At 44.5% G+C, this 13,561-nt stretch overlaps 1 protein-coding gene across 1 annotated transcript; it reads right to left on the bottom strand.

Annotated features, from left to right (window-relative positions):
* Positions 1-6,398: 6,398 nt before the first annotated feature.
* On the bottom strand, positions 6,399-7,757 carry LOC117834294 (aspartic proteinase nepenthesin-1). The gene has a single exon (XM_034713902.1). The coding sequence runs from the start codon at positions 7,755-7,757 to the stop codon at positions 6,399-6,401; it is 1,359 nt and encodes a 452-aa protein (XP_034569793.1).
* Positions 7,758-13,561: the final 5,804 nt, after the last annotated feature.

Genomic DNA, 13,561 nt, shown 5'->3' on the forward strand with positions numbered 1-13,561 from the left:
CCCGGAACCACGGGCGGTGCCTACTAGGTTGTGACGGCGGCGGTCACGGCGGCGGGATGACGGAGGGGAAACATATACAAAAATATAACTTAAAAAAAATCTAACTTAAAAAAAATCTAACTTAAAAAAAATCTAACTTAAAAATCTAACTTAAAAATCTAACTTAACAATCTAACTAAAAAATCTAACTTAAAAATATAACTTAATTTTCTAACTTAACAATCATACTTAAAAATCTATCATAAAAATATAACTTAATTTTCTAACTTAAAAAAAAAGGCCCTCCCGGCGCTGCCAGCCGACGCGGCAGCGGACCTCTCGCGCGCGGTCGTCGATGGTGGCCGGGGCGACGAGGTGGCCGGGTCGGCGGGACGGCGGCGGCCGGGGCGGTGGGACGGCGGCGGCCGGGCGGCGGGGCGGCGGCGGCCGGGCGGCGGGACGGAGGCGGCCGGTGCGGCGAGGACGGCGGCCGAGACGACGACGACGAGCCACCAAGGGGATGGCGTAGGCGGGACGGCGACGAGACGGCGACGAGGGGCGACGAGGGGCGACAGGGCGGCGACTAGGATGGAGGCGGCGACGAGGATGGAGCCGGCGACGAGGATGGAGCCGGTGGCCGGAGGCGACGAGGTGGGGGCCGGGCGCGACGGACGAGGAGGATCGAGGTGGGCCGGCCGGGGCGATGGAGGACGACGATGTCTGGGCGCGGTCGGCGACGGGACGACGACAGCCGGCGCAATGGGGGATGACGACGGCTGCGGCCGGCGAGGAAGGCGGACGGGCGGCGACGGCGGAGCAGAACTCGCGGGACTTGGCAAAAATTTTGCTAAGTGTAACTGGCGGGGGTAGATGGAGTACAGTGCCTTTTAACCCCCCCCCCCCTTTTATCCCGGTTCGTAATGGTACCCGGGACTAAAGGGCCTTTTGTCCCGGGTCCCGTCACCAACCGGGATAAAAGGCCCCCCCCCTTTTATCCCGGTTGGTGACGGGACCCGGGACAAAAGGGTGCCCCCGCCAGGTGGGGCTGGGAGCGTACCCTTTTATCCCGGGTGCCACCACCAACTGGGATAAAAGAGGATAAAAGGGGGGGCCTTTTATCCCGGTTGCAGTTGGCAACCGGGATAAAAGGGTACGTCCGGGCGGGAGACGAAAAGTACCCTTTTATCCCGGTTGCCGTTTGCAACCGGGATAAAAGGGGGGCCTTTTGTCCCGGTTGCTGTTAGCACCTGAGACAAAAGGTCTTTTTTCCTAGTTTTCTTCTCCCGCCTGTTTTTTGGAAATGGATTTTATTTTATTTTTCACTGCATTTCAGGATGAAAAACAAAACCTTCACAGATTTTGTACATGCAAAAATATATTTAATTAACGAGTAAATTGACAATAAGTATGAATTAATCATTAATTCTATACCAGTTCTTTTAGCCTCTAAAATATTTATTTTACTGCATTGCTGTGATCAAGAAATTATTCAATTAAATAATTTCAATGCGCAGAAAAATCCATGTTTGTATGTGGTTAACATTGTTCATGTTTATCTAAAAAATCGTCACGTAACAAATTTAAGAACACATGAAATCATACATAGGGTAAATTACAAATTGTATCAATTAATACACAAAGGTCATGTACATTTAACACATTACAATACAACGTTGTAAAATTTCTTCTTCACGAAAGTTCCTTGATCATGATCGCGGCGTAAGTACGGAGCCTCTTCTTTGGATAGCAGGATGCTTGGATCAACTTCAACGGCGAATGGAGGCATGCCATCAAACTGATCATAATCATCTGATTGGTCTGTTTTATCCTCGACTCCCATGATTTTTCTTTTACCTGGAAGAACTATGTGGCACTTTGGCTCCCATGTCTCTTCTGGATTCCTCTTGGGTTTGCTACACATGTTCTTCACATAGAACACCTGATGCATATCATTGGCAAGTACGAATGGGTCATCGCTGTATCCAGTCTTGCTCAGGTCTACTATTGTCGAGTCAATTGAATCAATAAAATCAACACAAAACTCGATCACCTCCTCTGTTCCATATCCCTTGGCGATGCTTCCTTCTAGACAGGCACGATTAAGAACATAGTTTTTTAGGACTGCCATGAACCTCTCGAAAGGCCACATATTGTGCAGGTATACAGATCCGAGAATACCAATCTCTTTTACTAGGTGAACCAGTAAGTGCGTCATAATATTGAAGAAGGATGGTGGAAATAACAACTCAAAACTGACAAGACATCGCACCACATCGTTCTGTAGCTTTGATAGCTTGGATGGATCGATTGCCTTCTGCGAAATCGCATTGAGAAACGCGCATAGCTTTACGAGCGGCAACCGGACATTTTCTGGTAGAACACCCCTCAGTGCAACCGGAAGCAACTGGATCATCAACATGTGGCAGTCATGAGCCTTGAGATTTGTAAACTTCTTTTGTTTCATATTTATTATTCCCTTTATATTCGAGGAGTACCCAGATGGGACCTTCATACTATTCAAGCATTCAAACATGCTATCCTTCTCTTCCTTGCTGAGAGTGTAACTGGCAGGACGTAAGTAGTGCTATCCATTATCTCTCTTTTCCGGATGTAGGTCATCTCGTTGCCCCATGGCTTTCAGGTCCTGTCGTGCTTCCAATGTATCTTTTGAGGTTCCATAAACACCCATGAAGCCTAGCACGTTCACGCAAAGATTCTTCGTCAGGTGCATCACGTCTATTGCGTTGCGAACCTCTAGGATTTCCCAATAAGGTAGCTCCCAAAATATTGACTTTTTCTTCCACATGGGTGCATGTCCGTTATCGTCGTTCGAAACAGGTTGGCTACCAAGTCCCTTTCCAAAGACTACATTTACATCCTTCATCATCTCGAACACACGCTTTCCATTACGGTGTGCAGGTTTTTTACGATGGTCTGGCGCCCCTTTGAAATGCATCCCGCTCTTTCTCAGCTGATGGTGAGCAGGGAGAAATCGATGATGACCCATATAGACGACCTTCTTACAGTGCTTCAAGTACATGCTGTCTGTGTCGTCTAAACAGTGGGTGCATGCCCGATATCCCTTATTTGTCTGTCCTGAAAGGTTACTCAATGCAGACCAATCGTTGATGGTTACGAACAACAATGCTCGTAGATTAAAGATCTCTTGTCTAACCTTATCCCACACACATACACCTTCTTCCTTCTAGAGCTGTAAAAGGTCATCAACCAACGGCCTTAGGTACACGTCAATGTCGTTGCCGGGTTGTTTTGGGCCTTGGATAAGCGCCGGCATCATAATGAACTTCCGCTTCATGCATAGCCAAGGAGAAAGGTTGAACATACAAAGGGTCACAGGCCAAGTACTATGGCCACTACTCAACTCACCGAATGGATTGAATCCATCAGTGCTTAAACCAAACCTTATGTTCCTTGCTTCACTTTCAAAGTCTGGGAATGTTCTATCAATTGATCTCCACTGTGCCCCATTTGCGGTGTGTCTCAGCATCTCATCTTCCTTACGGTCTTCTTTGTGCCATCGCATCAACTTAGCATTCGCCTTGTTCCTGAACAAGCGCTTCAAGCGTGGTATTATAGGGAAATACCACATCACCTTCGCGGGAACTCTCTTCTTGGGAGACTGCCCCTCGACATCACCAGGATCATCTCGCCTGATCTTATACCGCAGGGCTTCGTAGACGGGACAAGCATCCAATTTCTCGTATTCATCACCACGATAGAGGATACAGTCATTAGGCCATGCGTGTATCTTCTGAACATCCAATCCGAGAGGGCAAATAATCTGTTTAGCTTCATATGTTGTGGACGGTAACTCATTATTCTCGGGGAGAATCTTCTTGACAATGTTCAACATCCCCTGAAATGCCTTATCGGACACACCATTTTTTGCCTTCCATTACACAAATTCTAGTGTTGTACCTAGTTTTTTATGGCCCTGCTGGCAACCTGGGTACAACAATTTTTGGTGATCATCTATCATGCGCTGCAACTTTGCTACTTCCTTCTCAGTTTTGCAATTTCTGTATGCATCTCGTATCACCTGACCAAGGTCATCAGTAGGGCTATTTTCTGCAAACTCATCTTCATCAGCCTCGCCCATTGTAGTACCTGCAAAAGCTTGACCTACAACCCAGTCCGGAATGGTGTTATCTTCCTCCTCCTCCTCGCCATCTTCCATTACAACCCCTAGTTCACCGTGCTTGGTCCAAACCAAATAGTTAGGCATGAAACTGTATTTAAACAAGTGGCTGTGAATAGTCCCCCAGGAATCCTTTGAATACTCCTTCCTGTTATTGCATTGGAAGCATGGACAACATACGAACCCATTCTCTGGCTTGTTCGCTTTTGCCACTTCGAGAAAATAATGCAAGCCATCAATAAACGCCTTGCTTCACCTGTCTGCATTATACATCCATTGCCGGTCCATTTGTATCGTATTACGCATGAAAATGGATTACACTTGATAATGGATTACGTGTGAAAATCGATTAAAGATCCAAACAACATGGTACAATACAACAACATGAAGATCCAAATACACATATTTAAATTAAAGTCCCAAACAACATAATACAATACAACAAGCCATCCACTGGTTATTATCAAGGAGGACTTTAAGCATCCTTGGACGGTGAAGATGAAGGTTCCGCTGACCCAACCTCATCCTTAGGTTTATTTGTGCCGCCTGAAACGGTAGTACTAAGTGGACGTGAAATACCCGGGACTGAGGGTGGAGCATAACGACCACCAAAAGGAGGTTCCTGACCGCGGCAACAGCTTCTTCATGACGTTGCTGCAAATAATGAAGCATTGCTTTTTCCAGCGCGCTCTTTTTCTTTGGCTTATGCTGAGGGCCAACTATGATTGGAACCTTGCCGAAATAGGAACCACGATCGCCCCCACCATCGCCACTTCCTCCAGTAGCAGAAGCCATCTATGTACAAAAATTATTATCTTAACACTGCATAAGTTGTTGAACTTGAAGACCGTGATCATCTCGCGAGGATGTTCTCAACTGGGCGGCACCGCACTTCGTCATGAAAGAGGTTAGATGCTACGGAAAAGGGGACACGGTCACGATGTCCGTATCCACTCTTTCTCGTAGAATCGACCCTACTTCTTGACATACGTTGCTGCTCGGCGGAGAACATTCTCGCCGATATGAACACGGTATGCAAGTTCAACAAGTATGGATTTGAAAAACCTTATTGAATTTTATAAGTTCAAAAAGTAGCAGAAGTCATCTATGTACAAAAATTCTTTCCTTACCACTACAGAAGTTGTTGAACTTGAAGACCGTGATTATTTCACGAGGATGTCCTCAGCTGGGCGGCACCGCACTTCGTCATGAAAGAGGTTAGATGCTACGGAAAAGGGGACACGGTCACGATGTCCGTATCCACTCTTTCTCGTAGAATCGAACCTCTTTCTTGACAGACGTTGCTACTCGGCGGAGAACATCATCGCAGAAATGAACACGGTATGCAAGTTCAACAAGTATGGATTTAAAAAACCATATTGAATTTGATAAGATAAACCGTCTAGACAAGGTAGCATCATTTTTAAACCACTGCAATAATGCATACTATATATGACACATCAATCTCCCTCACATTCTAGCTCAAAATACCTCTCCATTTTTCTACTTCATCATCACATTCTAGCAAATAATCTTTCCATCTCCAAAGCATAAATCAAAGCATAACACGAGGATGAAGTAGAAAACCTTCGCAACACTTGTGTTGGCCGAGTGAAATTCCCACGAAAATGAGGGAAAAAACTTCGGGCAGCACCTCCCTTGCATGCTTCGGCACCACCGGAGAGTAGGTGAAGCTCAGCTCTCTCTATCAATGTGCTGGACTGGCTCGGGCTGGAGGAGGAAGAAAGTCCTCTGTCTTGGCCGTATATAATGGGGATGAGTTTTTATCCCGGTTAAAAACTCCAACCGAGATAAAAAGGAACACCTTTTGTCCCGGTTGGAAGTTTAGTCCCGGTTGGAGGCTCCAACCGGGATAAAAGAGTCCCGCCACCGACAGCCCCCCACTAGCCGTTGCAACCTGGACTAAAGGGTAGTCCCGGTTGCAATTACCAATCGGGAGTAAATCTCCCCTCCATTTTTACCTACCGTGGCGCACCCCCTTTTGTCCCGGGCCAACTTTAAACCGGGACAAAAGGGGGCGGATCGAAAGCCAATTCTCTACTAGTGTTGTCCCAATAAGCTGCAGCCTAGTGGCTTACATAGTACCCGCTGACATTTTACGTGTGCAGGGGTTCCAACTTCCAAGTCGAGAGGCATTGGTCTATTTCCTTTGTGTTTTTTCTCTCATTAAAATTCGCGTTGTAACCTGATTTCACAACAACGATAATATAAACATGTCCCGATTATTTCGCCCCTGCCACTACCGTACTAACTGTAACACAGTATACAGAAAATGGAGCGCTGTCAGTAGAAAGATGCCCTCAAATTTCGGTAGGAGACGAGCCGAACCCGAGAGGCTATCGCAGTTGGCCGGCTGGAACGACAGCACCGACTTGTCGACGTCGTGCAGGACGTGGAAATCCACCTGCATCACGTTTCCGATAATAGACACGCTGGGGGACCTCTGCACCACCCAGCACACCACGCCGCCGCCCACGTCCACGAAGTAGTTCCGCACCGGCAAGACCATGTTGGCGCCACCGTCGAAATGCAGCACCATCGACGGCACCGCCTCCTCGATCCTGCCGTCGCTGGGCTCATCGTAGTAGAAGCACGCCTCGAACCCGTCCCTGTCCGACGCCGGGGCAAGGTCCGTCTGCAGCACCACCGCCAACATCGCCTGCCTGTAGGCCGGCTCCGCGAGGTACGTCAGCGTCGTGCCGGAGTCGAACACGACGCCGCCGTCGACGCCAGAAGTTTTCGAAAAGCCGATCGAGATGGTGCGAAGGTTCACGGCGTAGAAGACGCTGGAACCGAGGAGCGGCGTGGACTGGATGCCGCCGCCCGACAAGGCGGCGAGGGAGCCGAAAAGGAGAGGGCTGGCCTTGGAAGCGTCGCTGGTGAGGCAGTACGAGAAGGCGCCGGCGTTGAGCTGCGACACCAGGGACAGCGGCCCCCGGCCCAGACCGACGAGGCCGGAGCCGGCACCGTAGCCGCCCTCTGACATGTTAGTGCAGCCGAAGCCGATGCCAGGCACGACGTCGCCGCCGATCGTGAAGGTCTCGGTGCCGAGGTAGCCCTGGGTGTAATGGTCGGAATCCTCCTCCAGTCCGTATGAGTACTTGTAGTCGCACTCCGCGCCGCCGGCGCCGCACGTCGTCGTGGGCGACTCCTCCTTCAGAGCGCTGCAGAGGCGCGCGGAGCACGGCAGCTTGGAGAAAGACGACGACTTGTCTGGGAAGTAGGAAGGGGAGCCCTGCGGCTCGCAGGACGCGCAGGCGCCGCACTTGGTCCAGATGAGGTCGCTGCCGGTGTCGGCGAGGGCCGTCAGCTTCTGCGGCGGCGTGCCGATGGAGAGCTCCATGTCGTAGGCGCCGCCACCGTCGCCGTCCATCTTTAGCGGTGTCTGTGTGTTCACGCTGCTCGTGGCCGTGTCGAGCCGGGAGGTAAGCATTGACAGCCGGTGGTGCGACTGTTGAGCGGCCCGTGTAAAGTTGATGGTGGCGGCGGTGACTTCAGTGCGGCGAATCATGGTGGCACGGAAGCCGAGGTGTTCGGCATTGGCATGGGCCGAAGCTGTGGCAAGGATGAAGGAGACCAAAAGTGCGAGGAGGGCCATCTTAGCAGCCATTTTGCTTGATGTGTTTAGAAGTGGCAGTTGAAGAGTACATATAGATGGGAACATGGGGATGCATAGCAACCACCGCCACATTGCGATCGTATATAAACTGCAACTGAAGATTATTAGACATATATAATTATATAAAACGAACACTTCAAAGTTTCTCTTTAAAATTGCCTCGCCAATCAGGGTTTTTTGTTCGTTTTAACTTTTCTACATTCATAGGTTTTTGCTACGCACCTAAATATATGCTATGTTTGGATATATAGCAAAACCTATGAATCTAAAAAAATCAAAATGACGTACAATTTGAGATGACCCTAAACCCATGCTCCAACATAATTCTTAGAAATTCATGAAAAAATTAGGATCTATATACTAAAATGTGCCTAGCTTACTCTATCCTGCTATCTCATTTGTTAGACATGTACTTGTCTCTATCCGGTTTTGATAGACTTTAGCTAGCAACTACTCTATATAGTTATCATCAAATTCATAACTTTTTTGCATTACATGACACCTACATATATGGTTGACATGTGTTTAAGTAAACCGTTATTTTGAGATGTCTTTAACATAGGAACTATTATTCTCATGGCTTCCTCCGATCCATATATGTATAAGGTCTACATGGTGGTACACACCATGGGTGCATCGCTTAAGTAATTGACAATTTAGAAGAATCACAAATTGATTTACTTTGGGATATAGATTTACAATAACATATGTGCGTAATTTAGATTTAGTTGTTACTTTAGCTTATTTATAATGATGCCAAATGTTGTTAATTTTATCCAATTTAGGGGCTAACATTGGATTGTATTCTAAAATGGTATAATTAAGTGAATCTATTGGACTGGTGACAAGACGTTTCTTCTAGGGATGGAAATCGGATTGGATTCGTATAGAATCGGATTCGGATGGCACTTTTTACCATATTTTAAATCGAATACAAATACGAATTTAGATGTTTTCGAATACAAATACAAAACAAATATCTCGGATTTGGATATTCACCGAATATTTACACAATTTCAAGATAACATTTATGTATTTTGTTTATAGATGGTTTTTGAATAACAAAGTATAGACTAAAGTATGAGTATGTAATGGATAAAGATAGCTCATGAAAATATTATATTAATTAATAATTATTTAAAATAGTGCACATTATGAAAAAAATAATCTATGGATAAATTTCTATTTCAATAAATACTTAAACATTTATCAATGAATAATAAAAATTGTAAAAATATTTTTATTAATAAATAGATATATAGAATATTTAAAACTAAGTTTAATATTCATGCATATTTATTATGAAATTTAATGACGTTGGTCATTAAAATTAGAGATAAGTATTAAATTGTTTTATTGATACAATATTCATAATAATAAATTAATATCATTAATTAATAGTTATAAAGATAATATGTCATTATTAATATTCAAATTAACATCATTTATCATTAAATATAGAGCTAACTAATAGTTTCGTATGGTCGGATACGGATACCATCGGATATTGTCGAATACGAATGTGAAATCGGATAGAAAAAATCAAGAAAAATGAATTCGGATGTATCCATTTTAGTACCACATTAAATTTGGAAACGAATACGGATATCCATATTGTCGTTTTTGCGGATACGGATGTCGGATAATTCAGATGTCCATTTCCACATTTCCATCCCTAGTTTCTTCCATCGAGGAAATGGTATTATTAATGAAAGCTAATTTGACAAATTTTTTTGCTATATCACTATTCTTGCAATGAACAAATGTGCTAAGATTATTAGTACTTTAACCAAAAGAACATGCTCCCTCCGACAAGAAATATTGAAGTGTTACGAAAGAGCCTCTAGCCTAGTAGCCAGAGCACCTGAGTAGCACTCAATAGGTCCCTCCAACTGGGACTAATCATTCGGGACTAAAGGTCCCGACCTTTACTAAAAGGTTTTGCAAAAAAAATATTAAAAATTCTAGGGAGGACCCCAGCACACACACGTTTCAAGGCACAAGTGACGCGATTTTTCATGCAAAATATGCGTGTATGCGTGGTGCATGGGATTCGAACCCATGATCTCAAGCCTCTCACGTGGCCTCCTTACCATCTCACCTACATAGCACATCTGATTGAGTCAGGTATGCAATCCTTTTGTAGTAACTCATGGGGACTAAAGATGTCTGCCCGGATGAGCTTTTTATTGAAGATCATCTTTAGTCCCGGTTAGTGTTCTTTAGTCCAAGGTCCAAAAACAATCGAGATTTTTGTTGAGGATGGAAGGTCATTTTTCTACTAGAAACTATCACTGGTGGAAAACGCGGCATTAGTCCCGGTTGGTAGGGGTCAAAGATCCCGAAAATCCATCGGGGACTAAATCTTCGAGATAAAATGGGGGTTCTTTAGTGCCGGTCATTCACCCGAGATTAAAGACCCCCTTCAATCCGATTGGTAAAAAGGTTGCAAAAAAATAAAAAAAAGGCCGCGCACCCGCGAGGGCTGCTGCTCGCCCGCCCGCGCTGCAGCTCACCCGTGCCTGCCACCGCTTGCGCCACAGCGCCCGCCCGTGCGTGCCTCTGCTTGGCCGCCGTGCCCACCCGCGCTGGCCACTACCCCGTACCTCGCTCCGCTGCGGCTCCTCGCTGCCAGTGAGGGGCGAGCAGAGGGGGGAGGGGAGGGGCAGTAGAGGGGGAAGAGGGTAGCAGCGGGAGGGGATGGGGAAGCGGCGGCACAGAGAGGGAGGAGTGGATGAGGAGAGGATGAGGAGAGGGAGGAGAGGATGTGGAGAGGAAGAAGATAAGTGGAAAGGAGGAGCGCTGCCTGGGAGGATAAGGTGGAAAGAGGGCTGTGTTGAAATCTGGCACTGACGCCCACCGTTTGTCCCGGTTGAAAATTCCAACAAGGACAAAAGCCCCCCTTTTGTCCCAGTTGGAAATTCCAACCGCGACAAAGGGGCGAGCGTCGGTGCCAGATTTTCTAGACGTTACAACCGGAACTAAAGGGAGGTTTTAGTCCCGGTTGATCTTTACAACCGGGACTAAAGCACCCCCGGGCGGTGGCCTTCGGTGCCTCATTTTTTACCCGGAATTAAACGCACTTTAGTCCCGGGTCCAATGTTAATCGGGACAAAAGCACCTGGATGGAATGTCAGTTCTCAACCCGTGCATCCAATAAGTAAAATATGAAAATATATTTCATAAAGGATCCAATTATGCTCATTTCATATAGTAAATATTTATTCTCTTTTCTTTAAAGTTGGTATTGATTTAAACTAAAATGTCTTATATTTTAGAAGAAAAGGGAGTACCGGAGCAATCCTTTTCCCTTTCGAACCGATTAGGATGAATGCTCCTACAGTCCTACATAGTACAACATAGCACAGGCTGGGATCTACGCTGGGTCATACGAAGTCAACAGATGAATGCTGCCGACGATGCATGCGCGAAATACGTACATGGACAGCGAGTTTAATCTTCGCACGAAGTTTTGGATCGATCCGGGTTGGAAGCAACGCCCATCGTCGGCACGTTGTAGACGAGGCCGTCGTGAAAATTTAGGCACCTCTGGCTGTAGCTGCGATCGTCTTAGTTTAATTACCTCTGTCTGCAACATAGGTGTGTTTTGACGATTTGCAACCCACATATTGAGCAGCCCCTCCGTTTGTTTCCGAAAATTTCTTTGAAACAATGGTCTTGTTTATTTTTTGGGAAAACCTATGCCGATGTCAAAGATTAGTCTCCTTTAATTGGTATTTCTACAAGATCTGTGTAGATTCCAAGAAAGTTACGAAATTCATATCGTGAACACCGAGGTAGTAGTACTCAACTATTGATTCTTTCCTCTTTAATCCACCCTAACCTTTATCATTAACCCCCCTTCAAAAATATATATTATTCCAGGATTCATGCTCCTTACCATCTATAAAAAAAAACTCTTATATTTGAAATATGCGGATGGTGGCATACACATACACACAGTAGATTGATGAACGCATCTTCATTTCATATCTATTGAAGAAATCAATCACGGATCCAAATTGGTGAGTTGATGCCCACTCTAGTTGCATCGTTATCTATGAGCATGTCACCTATCAATAAAAATATAGTATTGTTAATTTTTTAAATAAATTTAGAAAAATACCAGCATCTGTGCTGGGTCAAGAGTAATTTTCCAACTCAGTAACATATATATGTGTAAGAATATTAGTGAGTATGTGTACGTATATGTTTGTATATGTGTATTGTGTTCCGCAAAAGAAAGAATAAGGAAAAGGTCAGATGCATTCCTTATGTTTTGCAAACCTTTGGCTGTCTCGGCAAATCGGCAACATAATTTAACTCTTTAATTTGTCTGTGCAAATCCACTGTAACAAAAATTAACTCTTTAATTTGTCACTTTCGCAAAATATGTTTTTTTACCACATAACTTCATTCCTCTTCCATTCAATACCCCTTTCCACACCCCTTTGTACACATTAATTTCCATCTACGCCCCTGCACTGCCTGCACCCGGAGTGTTGTGAGGCGGTGGGCTACGAGTTTTAGTGATGGACTATGGCATCGCTAACGATGGCTCGCCGTATATCTTTTCCCCCAATTTTAGCGCATATTTTTGTTCCTTGAATTTGTCCTCAAAGTTTTATCTCCAAATTTTTTGTTTACTTTTTTCCTCCATTTTTTGTATTCTATTTCCAATTTTTTTCTTCTGTATGTTTTATTATTTTGTTGTGTTACAATCTTTTATAATATGTTTTCATAAATATTATTTTTTGGTTATATATTTTGGCTTATATACAATATTATATGTATATTTTTGCATGAGTTCGTATTATAATCAATATAAATTCCGTTACATTATTTTGTATAATTTTTTAACTTAAGATGTTCCGTACTTCTAATAAAGAACGAGAGATTACAAAATATTGAAAAAAAGTTACAATTTAGTTTAACTTTGTGGTCGCTCGTGACTTGACAACGATTGATGAAGTCACTAACCTTTTTTTTGAAAATGGTCATTATCCTTAACTAACAAACAGAACTCATGCTCCATAAATGTTTCTATACAAGCAGTAACAAGTAATAACAATCTTCGCTTCAAAAAATAAGTTATAACAATCTTACTGAGAGGTGCCGTATGGTCATGTCTCGTTGTTGAGCAAACAGAATGACTGAAGAAACAAATGTAGACACATGTATATATCTACCGGGTACTCGATTTTTCTTTTTGCAAAATAGTTAGGTATTTCTAGGAATATCTAGGCATCCATACAGGATGCACATGTACCCCTGGCGTGAGATAATGGCACCACTAGGACATACATGTTTGGTTGTAACCCCGGATCCTTTACCTAAGCAAAGATGTTGCCTATGAATGTGTTTGAATTTGCCTGCCCAGGCAACTGGAAAAGTGGATTGTTTGGTTGAAGCATGGCGCCTGGAAAAAAAAGTTCGAGTACTGAAGTAAGCTTTTTTTTAGATCAAGGTCAGCCCATACATTAACACAAACTTTCAGAGTTTACAACATCCTGGATGCAACCAGGAACATAATGTCGGAAGATTGAGTAAGCAATGAGCTCACCCTCCCTAGCCAACAAATGAGCCACCTCATTAGCACTACGGTTTACATGAAGAAAAAGTAATACAAACAAATTTGGTAGCTAAAGACTTGATATCAGCAACAAAAGGACTAATCACAGAGCAGTCCCTAGTAGGGACAATGCCTTTCTGGATTAGTGACAAGCAATCTGACTGGATAATCACTTTGTGAAAACCTTCATCAAGAGCAAGAACCATAACAC

Source organism: Setaria viridis, chromosome 8, assembly GCF_005286985.2.
Source record: "Setaria viridis chromosome 8, Setaria_viridis_v4.0, whole genome shotgun sequence".
Classification (NCBI taxonomy): Eukaryota; Viridiplantae; Streptophyta; class Magnoliopsida; order Poales; family Poaceae; genus Setaria; species Setaria viridis.